Here is a 21,811-nt window from a genome sequence, read left to right on the forward strand (position 1 = left end):
ATTAAAGTTCAAGCAATGCTCACTCTCCTCCCTTCTTTCTTTCAACTTTAATGATTTAATATCTTTTCAGGTAATGATTTTTTGCCTCCCCTTTCCTATTCTTCCAGTATAATCCCTTTTCTATCCCTAATTTCTTTTTTAGGAGGATGTGAGTTCAAATCTGATCTCAGACACTTAACATTTCCTAGCTGTGTGACCTTAGGGAAGGCACCCCAGTTGCCCAGGGGGGAAAAATAAAACCATAGGTTTTTTTTTTAAATTCCACTTAACTTTTTATACTTCTCTTGAGTTTTGTACTTGGAGAGCTGTTCATCAAAATAGCTTTTCATCAGAAATGATTCAAAATCTTATATCATTGAATGTCCATCTTTTCCCCTCAAATATAATGCTTAATTTTGCTGAGTAGTTGATTCTTGGTTGTTTTTAAGGGACAGGTCAATTCTCAAGAGCCTCCACAGCTGTGAATCATAACATCTGAAGGAGTTGCAGAGCAGCCTTTGCTGACACAGATGTTGCAGACTGGGAATGAAATAAATTGGAGGCAGAGAGAAGAAGGGAGAGGTCAGACAATGCAACAGCCTCTCAGTCAGAGAGATCAGGGAACAGCAATTGCCTCTCAGTCTCTTTGTATCATCCTCTCACACGAGGAGATCCATTCTGCAGGTCTGGGTCAGATCTCCAGCAGCCACTGTCAGGTGACTCCTGTGCATTCCAATATATGGCAGCTGAACATGGGGTATAATAAGCATAAGAATTACAAGATGAACCAGAGCTGTTCGTGAGAAGGGGCCTTCCAGAGTTCCTTCGTTAACTTTGCGGGGAAGGAAAGAAAGAAAAGCCCCAGGAAGACTTTTTAGTCAGGGTAATTAAATGGGCCAACACTCTTCTAAGAAAGCCTTCTGAACTGGATTCTGAGACTTCACCTGAAAGCATTTTGCCTTTGCTATCTTCTTGGGTTTGTGTTCTGATCTTCCTTGACTCCATAGTAGTTCTCTGTGGTCAGAGTTCTTTTTGCTTTTTTACTCCTTTTTAAAGGTTGAGGTCTGCTCTTAGGGCACAGGAGATATTGCTCCAAATTTCCTCTGCAATACAACAGGGGCTTCTCACTGACTGCACTGGGGCTGGTGATGCTGCATGCTTCCCTAAGCTGAGTGGGTCTGAACAAGTCCTGCCTGTTATTCTGGGGTTAAGGGGCTCATAATTTCCTTCTATAGTTGCACTGGAGGTCTATCAACTTGTCTATTGATCTACTGACCTTTTGAACCAGGACAGAATAGCCAATGATGCTATATTTTGGCTAAGAGCCTCCTGCTAGATTCCTTGCAATGGGCCTCCCTTCGCTTTACCCACTCTGGGCCACATTCCTGCCTGCCCAATTGAGACTGACCTTTCCTGAAGTCCTTCAGATGTCTTAAGCAGGAAAACATTACATTCCAAATTTGTGTGGGTTCTGTCACTCTAAAATCTGTTTAGGGGCTGGATCTAGTGTTGACTCTGAGGGAAGCTGTGGAGACATCAGACAATATCCTGCCTACTCTTTGCCATCTTGGCTCTACCTCCCAAAATTTAAACTTTTTAAAAAGTCATTTATAATAATGTTAAATAGTACAGAGCCAAAGTTGGATCTTGATACACTCCTTTCATAGTGACCTCATACTATTGTCAATTTTTTTTAGTCTGATCATTCAACTTGCCCTGAATCCTACTAATTGTATTATTGACTAAGATATATTTCTTCATCTTCTCTTTGAGAATAACATAAAACTTTATCCAAAACTTTGCTAAGACCTAGGCAACCAGTATCTACAACATTCTCTAGACATACTGATTTAGAAAATTGTAAAAAAAAATTGATTTATTCTGGTGTGACATATTCTTGATATGCCATGATGGATCTTACCAATCATGACTTCCTTTTACATTTTTTTTAAAAAGATAATCATTATCCCTTTAAAATTACATTCTAGAATGTCATCCAAAATCAAAGCCAATATCATTATCTTTTAGTGTGCAAATATTACTCTTTTTTCTATTTTTGAAGATCAGTGTTTTTTTTTTCTTTCTCTAATTCTGAATAAACTCTTATGTGTCATAAATTCTCAAAGATTACTGGCCATTTTTCCTTTGGGGCAGCTAGGTGATACAATGAATAAAGTATCAGTTTTGGAGTCAGACCTGAATTCAAACTTATTAACTGTGACCCTGAGCAAGTCACTTCATTGCTATTTGCCTCAATTCCCTTACCTGTAAAATGGGGATCGTAACAATAGCATCCTCCTAGGGTTATTATGAAGATTAAATGAGTAATAGTTTTTAATGCATTTAGCACAGTGCTGGGCACATAGTTAAGTGTTATATAAATATTAGTTATTAGTATTAATAAGTACAAAGACTAGTTCTACAGGCTTATAAATAGTTCCACAATTTCACAAACTATTTGGGATATAGTTCATTTTGGGGTTTGATAGTCTGGAATCACTAAGGGCAGTTAAGCCCTTTTATATTATTTCTTTGCTAATTTGGAGTTGTAACTTCATATTAGCATTTTCCCCCACTGTCCAAACATAAGTTTCCTTGGCAGAGAAAATAGAAAAAATATAGAATTTGAGTTCTCCAAAGTCTATTGTAATTTTGTCTATTCAAAGCAATGGTTATTATACTCAAAGCAAGGGTTACGTTGGTAAATATTTAATTGAAAAACATACATATAACACACTTTAATTTTAATGTGTATTTTTGATATTTTCCCCATCACTTAAGTTCAGAAAATCAATAAAACAAAAAATGAAGCCCAAATTTATAGCATTTGATGATTTCTGAGATATAAATGCTCAGAATAAAGATTTAACAAGTACAATCTGACTCCAAATGCACTACCTGATTCTATCTCTTTGATCCTCCTCTTCTCCAATGTTCCTTAGAAATGTTTTTAAATTCCCTTCAACTATTTTTAAGTAGGTATTGAGGGGAAAAAAGAGTTCAGAGTTTACAAAAAGAGGAATCAACATGGGAAACAAACTTGATGTGCATTTAGATAATCTGGGTTTGAGTTTTGCCTCTGCTGCTTCCTAGATATATGACCTCTATGTACATAGTCACAACCTCTCTGAGCCCAACTTCCTTTTGGAAACACTGATACCTATTTGGACATTGGTTGGAGCTGTGATTTACTGACATAGGGAGATCCCAGTGAGGAATTTCTTTTATCAGTGAAGATAGGCATCTTCTCTACAATTTCGCCTTTGAATGTTGCCAATGGGTGGCAAATTGGGAGGCTTTTCCAGTGTCATCCAGTTAATCTGTATCAGAAATAGTACTTGAATTCAGCCTCTCCTAAACTTGAATTAGGTACTCTATTCCCTACAAAATGCTGTTTTTCACATGTCCAAAAGCAAACAAAAAGCTAGAGGTAGGGAATGCAAAGGATTTGTCACTAAATCCAGTAATGTTAGAGTTAAAAATTCAGCACTAGAAAATTAGAAGCAGCATGTTAGGTCAAGTAAAATAAGGCACAAAGAAACCTTGGTTCTCTGGACCTATTGGGCAATGCTTTAATTTGGTTTCTTCCTAACTTTTCTATGACAGTAGAAGATACCACTACCCTCTCAGTCATTCAAGTTCATACCTAAATGTGATTCTTTATTTCTTCCCCTCTCTCAGCCTTTGCCTGTACCCCATATTCAATCAGTGTCCCAGAAATATCTATTCTACCTTCATCTCTCATATACTTCCATTCTTTCCTCCTACACTGCTATTTCCCTGGTAAAGCTTTTATCACTTCAAGCCTGGACTATTATGATAACCTTCCGGTTGGTTTCGTTGCTTTCGATCTTCCCACTCCATTACATTCTCCCTCTACTTGATCAAATTGATCTTAAATTTCAGGTCTAAACAAGTCAAACCCCAATTCAACAACCTTAGATTACGTTTAGGATCAAATTTAAAGTCCTTTATAATTCAGCCCCATCCTAGTGTTCTAGTCTTCTTATATCTTTCTCCGTATATACTCTGAGATTCAATGACACTGCCCTCATTGTTTATTATTCCCTGAAGAAAATATTCCATCTCTTGACTCTGAGAATTTTTGCTGGCTATCCCCCTTGCCTGAAATTCTCTCCCTTCTCATCTCTTCTTCCTGACTTCTCTGACTTCCTTTAATTCTCAACTAATCCCCCCTCCCCACTAAGAACCCTTTCTTGATCCTCCTTAAGGCTATAATCTTTCTTCTATTGAATATCTTCAATTTATCTTGCACATATCTTGCATGTTGTCTTCTCCATTAGACTATGATCTCCATGACAGAAGTGACTGTTTAGCCTTTTTTTTTTGTCTCTTTAGCACTTAGCTCAGTATCTGGCACAACAGTGAGTGCTTAATAGAAGCTTGTTGGCTTTCTAGTCTCATCTTGTCATTAACTGCTGTGTGACCTAAGTCAAGTCACCTATCTCAATGTTTTTTTACATTGGTTAAATAAAGATGATCACACACACTCTCTCTATTTTGCAGAAGGCTTAGGAGTTTATCTTTAAATATTAGTGAAATAAATAAAGATAAATTCTGAAACAGAAAAAATGTAAAACACAATGTTGAAATATAGCTAGATGGAATGCTAAAACATAGAATATCATAATGTGAAATATCAGAACATTGAAATGGACCCCAGAGATCATATAGTCATTTTACAGATGGGGAAACTAAGGCTTAGAGAGTTTAAGTACTGTACCCAAGATCACATAGTGAGTGAATGGCATAGCTAACATGCTCTTTTCAGTATATTTGCACAGATTAAATAATTACTCAACTAAATGTTTTCAGGAGACCTTTCAGGTATTTCTACCTACTACATTAACCTTCTACACCAACAATAGTGATCTTCCTTTCCCCTGGGGACTGTCCAAGCAAATTAACATAATTAGTGATGTGGCCTTTTAGCTCTTCAGATCCTGGACTGCATCTGACAGAGTTGAGTCCCAAATCACAGGATCATAAAATTTACAACTGAGAGGAACCTTAAACATCTAAATTAGTTCAGTCCCTTGATTTTTCTAAGCACTACATATGGGAAAATTAAGGTTGAATGATTTTTTCTTATAAATGCAAAGAACTGGGATTTGAACTTAGGTTTTATAACCCTTAATATATAAAGCATATAATATATACTTTCCACTATACCACCTCCACTTTTTCAGTTGACATCCTGAATACGTGATTCTGCCTCTCACTTGAGAAAATGGCCACAGTGGAGCCCAGATGTAGCGAGATCTGAAGACTGAAGGGAGCCCTGAAAAAATAGCGGGCACTTTCTAGCAGATGCGCAGGGCAACGGAGGACGGATGGATTGTGGCTGGAGGTGGGGGAAAGAGGGGCGGGACTTTTTGCCTTGACTTCATTTCCGGGGGGCTGGGAGCAGTATATAAGAGGAGGTGTAAGGAAGCTGCTGCTGCAGAGCTCCAGTTAGAGTGCTCAAAGGCTGCAGGCTGACGGAAAAAGGCAAAGAGGCAAGCTAAGGCGTTGCCATCTCCCCCCACCCCCACCATTCTCTGGCAGGCTCTTTGCCCCCTGTCACCTCTTTTCTGAGAGCCTGGCAGTTTCCTCTCTCCCGGTTGTGCAAAGCAGCTCAGAAATAGCAATAAATTCGTCTTCTTTTCCACCTCTCTCCCCCTCCTAAGCCTGCCCAGAGTCTTCTGAATCCCTAGCACCTATTACCTCCAGGTTCCCAGATCAACTCCAGACCGAGTTGGGGATCCAGGACTCACCATGAGCTTTCCCGCCTTCCTCGTCTTGCTGGTCTCGGCTATGCAAGGTAAGCAGTGAGATGGGACTGGGAGAGGACAGAATATGGAGGTGAGCAGGGAGAGAAGAGAGGTTCAGAAGTCCCCAAGCAGTTCCTTTGCTTAATCTGGGGTAGCTGACGCTATCTTATATCCTGGGTCTCTTCAGCACCGTGGACAGCAACAGCGGCTCTAAACCTCTCTCTCCTTTTCCTTTTTTTGAAATGAAGGCTGAGGTTCTGGTCCTGGTTCGGAAAAGGGGTCTGTTATTGCAAAGGAGCTCTCATTTGAAAGCTGCCTTCCTAGGCTCTCCATCAGGGTTTACCCCCACTGCAACCTGGGCTCAAAGCCTGATGCTGGTCAAGGTCATTGGCAGAGTTGGGGGAAGGGCTTAGAAATTTCAGTTCTTTCTCTTCGCTATCCCTCTCTTCCTCATTTCCCTCCGCTACTATCTCCCTTTCCATCTTCTCTCTTTATATTCCTTTCTCCTTCATGTTAAAATTCCCTTCCGTTTCTTTCCCTCTCTCTCTCCACAAATTACCCCTCTTCTTTTTCCCATTTCCCCTCACTATCACCCTGCTACTTCAGTCTTCTCTACCTCTCTCCTTTTTCTTGTATCTCTTTGCTTCTCTTTATCCATCATCCTTTCTAGCTAAATTGCTGGCTTTGTTTCCCTAGTACCTGACTCAAGTTCTTCTAAACCATCTGGGAGCCCTCGAATATGTGCCCAGGAGACATGCATCAGGGCTGGGAGGGATCCAACAACTAGAATGATTAATAAATACTTTTCAAGACAACTCAACCTATCTGGACTGGATAGGATGTTCACAAAAAGCCCCTTCTTCCCAACTTCCTGGAAATATACCTTTTGAAAAAGTGTACAAATCTCAGCCATTACTTGTGAAATTAAGATTTGAAGTGAAGACTAACTCCCACCCTGAGGTTTGGGAGCCTCTTCTGGGATCCACATCATGGGAAAAGTGAGCACCTCACTTGAGGAGTCTCTACCTGATTACCCCTGCTTCCCAGGTAAAAGGAACAAGATAATATCGCATAAAACTGTCTCAGAGGGAATAAGCCCTTTTCTTTTTTTTTTCCAGTCATTGCACTTCCAGTGAGCAGCCCAGCAAATAAAAGTGACACTAAGGTAAGGTATAGAAGGGAGCTTAATTTGAAACCTTGGGCATGAAGCATAAAGTGGGCATCTGGATCTCTGAACAGCAAAAGTTATAGTCCATTGGATTAAAAGAAGGCTGAAGGCCTCCTAAAATAACTTTTCCCACTCAAACTAAATGGTAAAGGAAGATTGGAGAGTTCTTTCTCTCCGGCTGGGTTAACACAAATCATATTGTGTGAATCCCATGACTGTCACTGATGTGGAGTTAAGCTATATCTATGCTTGATTTAGTTTGAATGTATCATGTATACAACTGAAATTGTTAAAGGTATAATGCTTCCATTCTATTTGAACAAACTATTTAACATGTAGTCTTGTACTAATTAGTCCAATCCAAAATTGAACTAGTGCAAATGTACAGATAAAACTAGTCATTTGTACCATTTCTTTCATGAACTTGTACAATTGAATTTTTTATACGTACAACTGGACTAAGTAAGATACTTGTACAATTATATTGGTATAAGCAACCAATTGACCCAATACAGCACTGATTTACTTTATTTATACACTTATTGTACCCATGCTCTAATTGGTTGTTTCTTTCTGGATATTAAATTCCTCTCAAGATTTCTGTTCTGTGATTTGAAGGGAGGACTGGGGAGAGGAAGGTGATTTTTCTTGGATAAATTCTTTGTAAATTTATAAGATGATTAATTTAGAGTTAGAAGGGAATTCCTATCAATCTCCTATTTAAACAGATGTTGAAACTGAAACTTAGAGAGGGTAAAAGTCTCAAGATTATAGAAGTAGCAAGTGACAGAATCTGAGCCCACATCCTCTTATTTCCAAATCCAATACCTTTCCCGTTACTCCCTGGAAACAGATATTGTGGAATTAACTACAAATAGTCCCTGTTCCCAACCTATTTCTCACTCTGGTCTCCAGAACAGTCCACTGGGGGCCTAGTTTAATATGGCTCTCTCTCCTTCACTCTCCCAAATGAGAGGGCAATAAGTACTAAAGTACTTGGACCATTAATCTTGCAACTTCTATGAATAAAACTCAGTCTGGGGCTACTGGACAATTTGTGGATTTTGGTCTCAAAGTCCCATTTAACTAGGAGATACAGTTTCAATGGAGCTAAGATATTATTGAACAGACTCTGATTTCAGGAAACCACTGAAGTGCACTTCACTAACAATGCTTTGGAGCAGCTTGAAATACATACTTGCCTACATGACTATGAGACAGGATCAAATCAGAGTTGAGTTTCCAAACTTCATCTTATTTGTGGCCTCAATTTAGACCAATATTAATCCCCATTAGTTGCTTCTTTTCCCATTAAGTTGATTGACAAAATGCTCCATTAGGGAACTATTTGGGGTAATAATAATAGCTGACATTTATAATGGCACTTTAGGGGTACAAAATACTTTACATAGTAGTAACTTATTTGATCTTTATAAACATTGTGAAGTAGAGACTCTGTAAATACTGTTGATCCAATTTTACATGTTGAAAAATGAGAGACACATAGCTAATTAGAATAGAAAATTGAACCCAATTCTTCTGATTGTAGGTCCAGTATCTTTTTTCCCAATATATCACTTCTTGGAAAGAAACAAAAGATTTCCAAATCCTTGACCTCTCAAATTGCCTTATAGCTCCTGCTTTCACTTGCTTGATGTACAGCCTACTAATTTTCATTCACTTTTAGTTACTCCTTTTCTCCAAGAGCTTATTAGAACATAAAATTTTAAGTTGGAATGGAATTTAGAAATTATCTACATTATGATCCTTAACCTGGAGTTCACAATATATTTTGGGTCTATGAAGTTAATTTGAGAAAAAAATTATATCTTTTTTTTCACTAACTTCTCACTAACTTACTTCAGTTTTAAAAAACATTATTCTGAGGGGCAGCTAGGTTGCGCAGTGAATAGAGAACCAGCCTTGAACCAGGACCTGAGTTCAAATCTGGTCTCAGACAATTCCTAGCTGTGTGACCCTGGGCAAGTCACTTAACCCCAGTTTCAGGAAAAAAAAATTATTCTAAGAAAAACTCCGTAGGTTTCATCAAACTGCCAAAGAGATCTGTGATATAAGTGAATTAACAACCCTTGCTTGAGAGAAAAACTTTTTATGGATGAGAAGCCGTATTTCAGAAAGACAAAAGGCTCTATCTGGCCAAGGACAGGGAGTTAGTAACAGAGCTAAGACTGGAACCCATGTCCTGACTCACAATGTCATGCCTCTTCTATTCCTTTTTCACTGCCTGTCCTATTAGAACAACTCTATTTTCTTAGAAAATAGCAGCTAATTTTTAGTAGGTGCCTATGGTGCCAGCACTTGCAATACAAAATAATTTTTTAAAAAATGAAATTCTGCTTTCAGGGAGCTCCGTAAAAGAGGACACTATTTTCCCTGTTCCTGAAAAACACAATCCTCCAACCAGCTGAGCCCATCAGTTCAATAACAGCTCCCTAGGCATCCACTGTATGGGGGACATATTCCTAGATACCACTGCAGGCTTTATCAAGCCTTGGCTATGTAACAATACTGTATTGAAGGTTAAAAAACCCTGACTGCCTTAACATAATATGAATGGAGTCTTGTGTCCCTTTAATGCCTCCTCTTTTCCCACTGTTTACAGAACAGAGGTACTTCCTGTTCCCCCATTTAACAGATCAAGCTCTAGTTACTTAATTAAATGTCAGCCCAAACCCCACTTTCCTTTTAGATCTGGTCCCCAAGTTATGATATGCCTAGAGATCCTGAATGGACGGTCTTATAAAAACAGAAAAATCTTGTAGCATTGTATGGATCATAAGCCGTTGAAGGGGATTCAGAGTTCCAATACTCCATTTCACAGGTGAGGAAACTGAGGCTGAGAGAAGCTAAGTGATTTCCCAAAGGTCACATTGGCAGTAACTATGAGAGGTTGAATTTGAACCTGGGTCTATGCTTCCAGAGCCTGTCACTTAAGGGGAAAGGAATAAGCCTTATATAGCACCTTTTATGTGCCAGGCACTGTGCTAAGAGTATTACAAATATTATCTCACTTCATCCTCACAACAACCCTTCAAAGCAGGTGCTTTTCTTATCCCCATTTTTATAGTTGACAAAGTGAGGCAAACCAAACAAAAGTGACTTGCCCAGGATTGTAGAGCTAGATTTTCCTGACTCCTAATCCAAATCCAATGATCTATCCCCTGTATCAGGCAGCTGCCACTTTTCATTATACCCAGTCACTTATCTCTACAATATTTTGCTTACTGCTTCTGAAACTGGATTCCAATGTCCTGTTAATTGAGTGATAGTTGGATAATCACTTAGATTTAGAGCTGGAAGAGACCTCAAAGATCTCTAGCCAGATCCCTTCATTTTACTGAAAAGAAAATTGAGGTCTAGTGAGTTAGTAAATTGACCAAAGTTGTAGTGATAGAAAATGGCAGAGAAATTGGAGGCCTCTGAGTCTGGAACCAGACATCATTCCATTGTACTATTCCATCATATCATGATACCTCCTCTTAGGTTCACCTTATTAGGCTGAGAATTGAATCTATTAACCTATTCACCTTTGAGAGAATCTGAAATTAGATATTAGGAACAGAAGAAAATTTGGAAACAACTGGAAGGGACTTTATGGATCATCTAGTCCTACCCTCTCTTTTTATAGAGGAACAAACTGAGATTCAGAGAGTTGAAATACCTTTCCCAGAATCTCAGTCAGTAGATGGAAGAACTAAGGCTTGAATTCAGGTCTTTTGGCTCCTATTGCACTGTTCATACTATTTGATCTTACTGTCACTGGTGGTACACTGGTTCCTCATGGTTTTCTACTTATCTGAGCTTTTAGTCTCTTGGAAATCTGGCAGAACTGAATTAATCTGTTATTATTTCCTAAGGAACTATCAGGGATCAATTGTTTACTAGCTCTTGTAGTCCATCTTAATGGGCAAGTGAGAGTTTTTCAGAGATGATTCTTTGTTTCTAACTTTGTTGGAAGTTCCTGACTCAGCACTGCCTAATATGGAGAACCTGCATATGAATCTAAATTCAAGAATATTATTTGAATAGCACCATCAATGTCTCATGTGGTGCCTGACCTGAAAAATGACTGATAGATAAGAGTGCAAATTAGTTCCTTCTCCCAGTAAGAAGTGGAATCAGAATCACATCCTTTTCCAGTTGGCAGGGATAACACCAGAGTCCATTCACATCTGCAACATCCTCATCCAGCCTTGTTTTAAGTCCTATGATAATAAGGGATACTCTCATAAAACAGGCAATTCCATTTTGAGATAGTTCTAATTATTAGAAAGTTTTTCCTTGGAGTAATCAGAAATGGGTTTTTCAGTGACTTTTGTCCATTGCTCTTAGTCTCCTTCTGATGAAGAATTCCAAGGTCTGAGAAAGGTAAAGAATATTGAGATTACCCCAAGTCATTTTCCATTTTTATTTGGTCTGTTCATTCAGCATTTCTCTTCTGGAATTGGGCCGGCTTCCTCAGCAGAGGCTCAGCACTTTGAATTTCACTGTACTGCAAAAAAAAAAAAAAAAGCAACAACAAAACTCAAGGTGGTATAGAGCATTTGGAGTTGGGAGGACTAGATTTGGATTCTGGCTCTTACTGTGTGAATTGGGCAAGTCATTTAACCTCCTAAGTTCCTTATCTGTAATAACAATAACAACAAAAAGGATAGCTATCATTTATATAGAATATTAAGCTTGCAAAGAATTTTATTAATTTTATCCCATTTGGTCCTTACAAAAATCCTGGGAAGTAGGTGCTGTCATTTCCATTTTACAGATGAGAACACTGAGGCAAACAGGTAAAGTGATGTGCCCCGGACCACACAGCTAGGAAGCATGTGAGGCTGGATTTGAACTCAGGTTGGTTATATAACACTTTTCTGGCTAAATAGACATAGTTCCTGAAACTGTGAACATATTTTATAAACAGAGGCAAATAAAACTGAGAAGGGCCCTTTCAAAAGGGCCCTCAGAGGATCACTCTGAGAGTTGGAAAGGAAAAAGTAAATGTTTCTTAGCTGTGGGATATAAATAGGTGACTAGGCCAAAACGGAAATTTTCTCTAAGTCTTTGGGTGACTTGGGGACAGATTCACCCACAAAAACGTATCATGTTTTCTTCTACTATATGAAGGTCAAGGACAGGTTCTAATCTCTCTGTCTGTTCTTTCTTTCTATGTGTGTATCTCTCTCCTTTCCTCCCTTCTTTCCTTCCTCCCTTCCCAGGTAATGAGATGTATTGTTGAGGTCATCTCTGACACACTTTCTAAACCGAGCCCACTGCCCATCAGTGAGGACTGCTTTGAGACCCTACGAGGAGGTATCTGTATCTCCCTACTTTTTAATCTGGTTAAGAGGTGGATCAAGGTGGGTGGGAGTAAAGAAAGAGATAACTTTTAGCTTTGATTTTTGACAAAAACTGTCACTGCTTTGAAGATCTTGGATCTCTGAGTTTTTCCAAAGTTAATTATGCAGGGGCAGCTAGGGGGTTGGGGGGATAGAGCAGCAGCCCTGAAATCAGGAGGACCTGAGTTGAAATCAGGCCTCAGACACTTAACACTTTCTATCAGTGTCCCTGGGTAAGTCTCTAAACCCCAATTGCCTTGGCAAAAACAAACAAAAAATATAAACAGAAACAAAAACAAAGCTAATTGTGCATACAAGGTACTAAATACATGTTTTTCTGAATGGATGGATGAATAAACTTTGTGTCAGATAACTTTGGTAAGCCCACAATAATATAGAGCCTGGGACTGTTCTGAATGGAATTTAAAACAACATCTTGCTGGATCCTGCAGTTGAATGTTGTGGGCAACTAGTCATATGGAGGGAAATCTTACTCAGCTGGTTGCTGGAAGCCACCCATAACAATGATCTTTTCTTACAGATGAAAGGATCATTTCAATTCTTCGCCATCAAAACTTGCTGAAAGAACTCCAAGAACTTGCCATCCAAGGTATTTACAATTATTTCATATACAATGGAAGTAAATCTCTTGAGTAAGCAGAAATTGATTCTACACATGCAAAGGATTTTGGTTTGTGCTGTTTCTAAGCAAATCAGGAAGCCAAAGATCCTTATCTGCCTCCCATATGGTTCTTATCTTTAAATTAAAGAAAGCTAGAAAGCCCTTTAGAATATAGAATTGTAGAATAAAGAACCATAGAATGCTAGAACATAGAATTTAGAGTATCAGAAATGGAAGACTGCATAGAACATGAAAAGTTAAAGCTACAAGGAATCTTGAAACACAGACTTAGAACCTTAAAATTTACCTATGCAACCATTCATTTTGCAGAGGAAGAAACTTAGGTTTAAATAAAAGAAAGGACTCATCTAATGTTACATATTATTGGCAGAGCCAAGGCAAGAATCCAAGTCATAGAATCTCAGATTTGGAGCTAGAAGGAGATAGTAGGAGCCAATTAGTGCATTTTACCTTCATTTTACAAACGAGGTTGTTATTTTCCCTTTGTTCTCGAAGAAGACCATGATATCAGGGAGGAGATGCCATGGCATGCAAATAACTGGATTTTAGTTCAGGTAAGCTGTGTGCAAGGTCACCTGCCTCACTCTCCCTTCCAGAGCCATGGAGGTCCAGGGGCCAACATAGATCAGGATGACTGGAGATGGCTCTGTATGAAATGGGAGACGGTGACCTTTTTAAGCTAAGGTCTTCAACGGGTTCAGATTGACTGAGATCACACCTATTCAGTGATTAAGGTTAGGATGCAATTAAGGCAAAGAATTCCCTCTTTCACCTAGTCTAAAAAAAAATCTAAACAAATAAATAAACAAATTTGAAAGGGAAAGACCCTTAAGGATTCTAGCCAAAGCAGAAATGAGTGTTATTTACATTCAATCTGAGTTCATTGGGAACCAATAACCAAACCTTGGTGTAGGACCTGTTGATGGCCAATGACAATCAGATTGGTTTTGGTTTAAGGCATGAGGCTCAGAGAGGTTAATTGGTTTGCCCAAGGTTACATAATAAGTGTGAGAACAGAGAATCCAGATCTTTCTGGCTCTCAGTCTTACACCCTATACATTATGGCATGCTTCTCTCCAGGATCCCAGTGTAATTCCATTATGTCATCTCTGTCATTCCAGAAGTACTTAATTCTGGGGACTCAAAGCACAAAGAATCTCCTCTTTATCATCTACAAATTAAACTGCAAATAGGGTTTCAGAGCAGAAGAAATCTCTGCTTTCTTCCTTGCCATCCCAAACCTCACTAATAGGAATGCTTGGATGCTCCTTATAAGGAGAAAACAAGCAAAATTCACTGATTCAGAGGTTTCCTTCATGGCACAGAGTGACTTACATTAGTACTCTGAGAATAATTTCCATCTCTGTCAGTGATTTTGTAGTCACATGAATCATCAATAGTGCTATTTGTGTAATAGTCTTAGATTTAGATTTCAGAATAATCTTTGAACAATGTTGGCCTGGGGATTTCCAAAAACATCTCTGGGAAACTCCCACTTACTCATTAAAATGCATTATAAAAACTAGTAAAGCATTTACCCCAGACAAAAACCTGGGAGATAGAAATTAGTTACTAATTAAAAATCCTCCTAATGGTAGATAGAGTACCAGCCCTGAAGTCAGAGGACCTGAGTTCAGATATGGTCTCAGATACTTAACACTTCCTAGCTGTGTGACCCTGGGCAAGTCACTTACCCCCAATTGCCTGGGGGGGAGGGAAATATATATATATACATACACATATAAAACACCAAATAACTATGCAGTAGAACAAAGGGCATATTACAATTTACAACTAAATCAATATGTGGTCTACTGGAATCCTTATGTACAGACAGACTAATAGCCCCTGTTTCTTTTTGAGTTTGACACAACTCCTGTAGGCAGCTATCTAGGTGTGAGAGCACTAGACTTCAAATCAGGAAGACCTGAATTTGAAGGTTGCCTCAGACACAAGTTTTAATGACCTCAAGCTCTAGGTCTTTGGGAATAACTTTGTCCTGGTGGAGACATGGCAGCCCACAGCAATCTGTTTCCCTAGTCAGAGTTTGGCAGGTAACCTGTTTCTGAGATAGGGGAAACTCAGGTCCATCGAGGTGAGGTGATATGGTTTAAGTCACACAAAAAGTGGCACAAATTAGCCTTTAACTGAATTCCCTGAACTCTAGATTTTATGTTCTTTCCATTATACTTCTATCCCTGCTCTTTTGTAAAGTTCTAAATTTCCCCTTTCTGACATGCCCAGTTGTGAGCAAAAGCTTGCCTGGGATGCAGAAAACAAATGGTCATTTAGGGAGTCCTATACTTTTGTTCTTGGGCCCCTGAATATCCAAGCATCCTGCCTGAGCATGTCCTCAGGTCGGAGTGCTGGTTTTCTCTTTAGGAGTGAAGAAAATCCTGAAGGGAATCCTGATGGATCCTGATGAACCCTGAGCCAGTCCTGGGACCAATGACTTATAGTATGAGTCCATAACTCAGCCTTGATGAGCCAAAATTGCCCTTTCTCCTCACAATTAACTACCAGTGGACCACAACTAAAACCAGTTGGATATTCTGTTTTATACTAAGGATCAACCACAGACACCATAATTAAAACCATTGTAGTTAGTATTGGCCAAGGGGCAGCATGATGAGATGGAAAGAATACTGCAATGGAAATCAGAAAAGACACATTCAATATTTGATTCTGTGCTTTAAGCTACTGTATGATTTTAGACAAAAACCATTGCTTCTCTGGGTCTCAGTATCATCCACAAAATAATGGATTTGGATTAGATAACCTCTAAGTTTTAATATACTATGCCTTATGTGCTAAGATCTGGAGTCTAAGACTGTCTTCACATTCTATCATTTTATATGCTAACATTCTATAAGTAAAGATCCTTTTCCATTTCTAATATTTTTTTAATTCTAACATTATTTCCAGAGCTAACATTCAATGTTCTCAAGTTTCTTCCGATTCCAATATTGTGTCTCCATGAAATTCTTTAGAACAAGGTGCTCTCTGAATCTAGCTTCTTATTCCTTTAATGGAAGTGATTGATGAATCCTGGGCTTCGTGCTTTAGAGCTGTGTTGTCCCTAGTATAGCCTTGTTCCTCAAAAGCTGGTGCAACAGGAGCTGCTTATGGTTGTCTGCTCTTTCCTGGATAACTTCCATGGGAGTATGAGTTATATATAACCCATCCCAAAAAGGTTCCCCAACCGTCACTCCTTGCTGTTTCAGCAACAATAGTTTTTTTGAGTTTCTTCTTGTTTTCTGGCTCAGGACTTATTATTATATCCATTTCTTCTCTTCAGTCTTTTCCTATGCCCTTCTCTTGATTTCCTCCTTGCCATTGAAACTAGTTGTCTTTTTTCCTACTTAAAAGGATAGTAGGACATAGTAGAAGGTGGGGGAGAGCCCTGAATTGAGAATCAGGAAGTCTAGGATCTAATCTTTTCATCATAAAATCTTAGAGCAGAAAGGAGATCTTTTGAGTCTCAGATCTGTTACTAATTTTGTGATCATTTATTAATCTCTACTGTTTGCTAAACACACAGGAAAAAAGGGACAAAAACAAAATATTCTCTGCCTTCAAAAAAATTCAGCCTACTGAAGGATAACAATATGCATATAAGGAACTATTAAGTACATACAAAGTAATTTTAGAGGGGCAGAGCACTAGGAGGAGGATCAGAATAGGTTTCCTGTAGAAAGTGGCTCTTGTACACACATATATTATATCTAGGTTATACTGTAACACATGTAAAATGTATGAGATTGCCTGTCATCTAGGGGAGGGAGTAGAGAGAGGGAGGGGAAAATCTGGAAAAATGAATACAAGGGATAATGTTATAAAAAAATTACTCATGCATATATACTGTCAAAAATGTATAATTATAAAATTAATAAAAAAATATAAAAAAATTTTTTTAAAAAGTGGCTCTTGAACTGATCCTGGAAAAGTAGGAAGATGGAATGTCCAGTATGGGAAACAAAAGTGGACCAGGATGGCTAAAACAGTGCATAAAGAAGAGTAACACACAATAATTCTGGAACCAGGTTATGAAGATCTGTAAATTCCTAAAAGAAAAGTCTTTTATCCTAAAGGCAATAGAGAGCTACTGGAACTTCTTAAGTAGAGGAGTGATATGGCTAGATCTTCCTTTAAGAACATTAAATCTGCCCACCAATTGGGGAATGGCTGAACAAGGTGTGGGATATGGTTATGATGGCATACTTTTCTCCCTCCCTTATGATTTCAGAAAAACCTAGGAAGACTTACATGAACTGATGCAAGATGAAACAAACAGAACCAGGAGAACATTGTATACAGTAACAACAATGCTATGTGATGATCAGCTATAAATGACTTAGCTATTCTAAGCAATATAGTGATCTAAGACAGTTCCTTAGGACTCATGATGAAAAATTCTCTCCACTTCCAAAGATGAAGCTGAGTACAGATTGAAGCATAAATTTTTTATTTTATTTTTCTTGCAACATGGTTAACATGGAAATGTTTTGCATGATTTCACATTTATAGCTGATATCACATTTCTTGCCTTTTCAGTGGGTGGGAAGAAGAGAATTTAGAATTCAAATTTTTAAAAAATGATATTTAAAAACATTTTTTAAAAAAAGAACAGTAACTTGATAGTTGTGGGAAGAAAGAGAAAAGAGGGGAGGGGAGACAGGAGGCAGAAAGGCAAATTATTGTGAAGTTAATTAACTAGGATCAAAGATTTTGAACCTTGCAGATCCAAATCCAATGTCTGTAGATAAGGAAACTAAGTCCCAGAGAGGTTGACTTGCTTCATGTCAAAGGAGTAGTGATAAATTTAGGATTAGAGGCCAGGTCTTCTGACTATAAATCCAGCACTCATTCCATGTCATCCTACCCTTTAACTTACATTCATTACCCCATGCAAAATTCTATAAAGTAGTCAGGACAAGGAATCATTGAACTCATTTTGCAGATGAGAGAACTGAGATCCCTTTTCCCATCTCAATCATTAGAAAAAACTAAAACATTGTTCTTTTATGATTTTTCTTTTCTTTTTAAGTTTTTAATTTTCAAAATATATATGTAAATAGTTTTCAACATTTACCCTTGAAAAACCTTGTGTTCCAAATTTTTCTCCCTCCCTTCCAACCACCACCTCTCCTAGACAGCAAGTAATTCAATACATGTTAAATGTGTAATTCTTTATACATATTTCCACATTTATGTGATTTTTCTTTTTCTCTTTCCCCAACCCAGGGGCCAACGAGAGAGCCCAGCAACAAAAGAAAGACAGAGGCTTTGAAGATGAACTTTCTGAAGTCCTTGGGAGCCAAAATAATGAAGAGGATATTGTTCAGGGTCAGTACTAGACTTCCCCACCCTCAACACACCAGGATAAGGATAAACAGAGAAGTTCCTGTTGACCAAGTTGGAAGCTAAAGTGCTTCCCTCTGAGCAGCCTGATTTGCTGAGTCAGCCTTGCAGCAAGGGTGCCAGAGGTAACCATGGGGATTTGGCTGAGAGTTAGACCTTGATGAGTCAGCAAGGCCTGAGCGGAGCAGTTTCCAAGTCTCCTCCAGGTGAATAGGGATCATCTTTCCTGATACAGTTTTTCAGTGTCAAAGAGCTTACTTAAAAGGACAAACGGGGGCACACGCAGCCCTCTGTTAGGCTTTTGTCATCGCCGTGTACTGCCCTTTAAATCTAAACTTACTCCCAGTGCTCCTCCTGAAATCTCACAATCTGCCCCTGGGGGATGGAAGATTATCTTGCCCTAGCTTGGCGATTCAGACTATACCTTCCATTTGCCAGATGGTGAAATCAAGGCTGCAAGAGATCACAGGTCTTGCCAAATGTCATATTATACATCTACTTAGGAGTGGAATCAGGTCCAAAATCCAGATCTAGCTTTTCCCATAAAATCTCTCTAGCTGAAGTCTGTAGAACAACTTTTAATAATAATAGTGATGATGATAACAATAACGTAGTGTAATGTAGTAATGTAGGGCCCTACTTTTAAGTCTGAGGATTTAAATGCATGATTTCATTGGTATAGGCAACTACATAATTCAACCTCATGTTACAGAGTAATAAACTGAAGCGCAACAAAATTAAAGATCTGTATGATCTTAGGCAAGTCCCTTAACCCTGTTTGCCTCAGTTTCCTCACCTCTAAAATGAGTTGGAGAAAGAAATGATAAGCCACTTCAGTATCATTGCCAAGAGTGTAATATGATTGAAAATGACTGAAATTATGTACTTTGTCTCGCCAGACAGGGCCTGGGTCAGTATCACCAGCCTGCTATGTGATCTAGGCAAGATATCTGTCTCATTTCTCTAGGCCTCAGTTGTTGGAGTAGTCTTTAAGGTCCCTTCCCATTCTTTGATCATTCTAATGATGTCCTATGAGGAAAGGGGGTATAGGCTTTACTTGATATAATATCTACATGGCATATCAATGTAAGGAAAAACTTCCTCGCAATTGGACTCTCCAAAAGTATAATGATCTGCCTTGAAAGATTAGGGAGCTCCCCATCACTGGAGGTCTTTTAAGAGGAGGCCAGACAGAGCCCTGTTGGGGATTTGTTTTAGGGGCTAGTAGGATTAGATTCGCTTCTGAAGTTTCTTCTTCCAATACTAGGTTTCTATAATTCTGTAATTTTAAAGAAGTCCTTTTAATTAAGTGATAGCAGAATTCCAACAGGAATCCAACAGGATTCAAGACAAAATGGTCAAATCAAAATTCCATTGAATAAAGAATAGGGTCAGAATTATTGTCCCCATTACATAAAGCGGTTAAGTGACTTGGTTCAAGTTGGGAGGGTCTGAGACTAGGCATCTGGGTAATGAAGTGGATAGCTAGAGTCAGGAAGATCTGAATTCAAATCCTGCCTCAGATCTGTATGACCCAGAACAAGTCATTCAACCTGTCTGCCTCAGTTTCTTCATCTGTAAAATGAGAATAACGGTACTTTCCTCACATTTGTTGTGAGAATGAAATGAGATATTTGTAAAGCATACTGTAAACCTGCTATATGAATTTTTGCTATTATTATTATTATTATCTGAACCCAAGTTTTCCAATTTCTAGTCTAACCTCCTTTATGCTAGTCAGTGCAATCTATTATTGTTGATACATGGACTACACTGTCCATGGGATTTTCTTGGCAAGGATACAAGAATGTTTTGCCATTTCCTTCTCCAGTGGAATTAGGCATAGAGATAGTAGGTGTATGAGGTGGAATTTTAATTGAGGTCTTCCTGATTGTGCCTAGCATCCTATGGACTGAGCTATCTATTATGGAGTCCATTACAACATCTAATAGTTTAAATGAAGTGTTTACTAATGATGATTTTTTAAATCCTTATGCAAATATATGAAGGTTTTGTGAAAACCTTCACATTCACTTAACCATCACTTCACTTAACTGTGCCAGAGCCTCCCTCACTATAAAGCAAATTATGTAACCCATCTTTTGTTATATGTAAATTTTAGGAAATGCTTTGAAGCACCAGAGAAGGTAAGTGACTTGCCTAGAGCCATAAAGCTAATGTCACAGCAGGTTTTGAACCCAGAACTTCTGGGCTCTATATCTAGTACTCTATCCATTACAATAGACTGCCTGACCTTAAATCATGTATCATCAACAATGTTGCTGTTCTCTTTGCAATCCAGGAAGCACTATAGTGTATGATTAACCAAGTAACCCTGGAAAGGTTAGAGATCTGAAGTTACAGGCTACATGACTAGACTAAAGCTCTATGAGAGCAGGGACTCTAGATCTTGTACTTACTCCATTAGTCACCACAGTGCATCTCACACTGAAGTGCTTAATAAAGGATGAATGAATGAGTGAATGACAGGAAGGACTCTCGCAATTCCATCACAGAAGAAGAAAACAGGAAGGTTGATTTAACCATCTGAAATTGGCTTTCCAGGAGGAGTCTGCTGGGTAAACGTGAGGCCTGTTTATGTATTTATTTTTTCTGTTTCCATCTCATAGGGGAATTGCAGAATGCCTCCCCTGAGAAGCCTGCTGAAGATGCTACTGAGCCCAAAGAAAACAGTCTGGAAGAAAGAGAGACCCAGTCCAAAGAGGCTGATCCCGAGGAAACCAGGGAGGAATCTGAGAAGAACGAGATCAGCAAGGCCTCCAGGGATGTGAGCGTGGAGAGTACTCTGGCCAGTGGTCTGACCAAAGAGGAGCTCTTAGCCCCAAGGCCCAGCCAAGGCAGCAAGGACCAGTCGCCCACTGATGCTCAGCAGGGTCTGGATCTCCAAGAGGAGGAACAAAGTTCCAAGAGAGATGAGAACACCCATGTGGAAAGAGAGGAGGATGAGGAGCAAGAGGAAGCCCCTCTGGCCCAAGAGGGAAATAAACCAGCATTGGATGAAGAAGGTCCCACTGGAGCACTCCGGACCAGCTCAAGCCTTGATGAGAGTGAGGAGACTCCAAGGAGAGATAGTATGTATGGCAGAGTCCCATAATAAGTATCCTATAATCTGGGGTGACCATACTTCCCCAGTAAATTCCTGGCGCTGTATTTGCCCACCACTGGGGACAAACTGATGTAAATCCCTTTTCAATGAATTTGCAATTGAGAGCTAGACTTGGTTTGAGGGTTAAAATAAGGACAAGACCTCTAATTTAAAAAGTACTGTCCAGTTCACAATTGCCCTTAAACCACAACCACCATTATAAGGACATAGGTCAAGTATTATTCTCTCCATTTTAGAGATGAGTTCAATGACATCTAAAGATATTAAATATAAGTGTTATGAATTGAACTCAAGTCTTTTAATTCTCAGCTCAGTGCTTTTTCTATTATGGCATGGTGCCTCAAACAAAAAGACATAAGACCAAAGGATAGGATATTTACCTTCTATCCTTCTTTACACCCTAACAGG

At 38.9% G+C, this 21,811-nt stretch overlaps 1 protein-coding gene across 2 annotated transcripts in view; it reads left to right on the top strand.

Annotated features, from left to right (window-relative positions):
* The window catches only part of CHGA (chromogranin A), a 131,132-nt gene that overhangs the window by 102,824 nt on the left and 6,497 nt on the right, over window positions 1–21,811 (top strand). For both annotated transcript variants that reach the window (XM_074289656.1, XM_074289655.1), the window contains 6 exons: window positions 5,670–5,803; window positions 6,872–6,918; window positions 12,153–12,246; window positions 12,814–12,882; window positions 18,160–18,261; window positions 20,907–21,368. In XM_074289656.1, the coding sequence (XP_074145757.1) occupies window positions 5,758–5,803; window positions 6,872–6,918; window positions 12,153–12,246; window positions 12,814–12,882; window positions 18,160–18,261; window positions 20,907–21,368 (820 nt within the window). In that variant the 5' untranslated portion in view covers window positions 5,670–5,757. The remainder of the gene's footprint in view (window positions 1–5,669; window positions 5,804–6,871; window positions 6,919–12,152; window positions 12,247–12,813; window positions 12,883–18,159; window positions 18,262–20,906; window positions 21,369–21,811) is intronic.

This window comes from Sminthopsis crassicaudata, chromosome 2 (assembly GCF_048593235.1).
Source record: "Sminthopsis crassicaudata isolate SCR6 chromosome 2, ASM4859323v1, whole genome shotgun sequence".
NCBI lineage: Eukaryota > Metazoa > Chordata > Mammalia > Dasyuromorphia > Dasyuridae > Sminthopsis > Sminthopsis crassicaudata.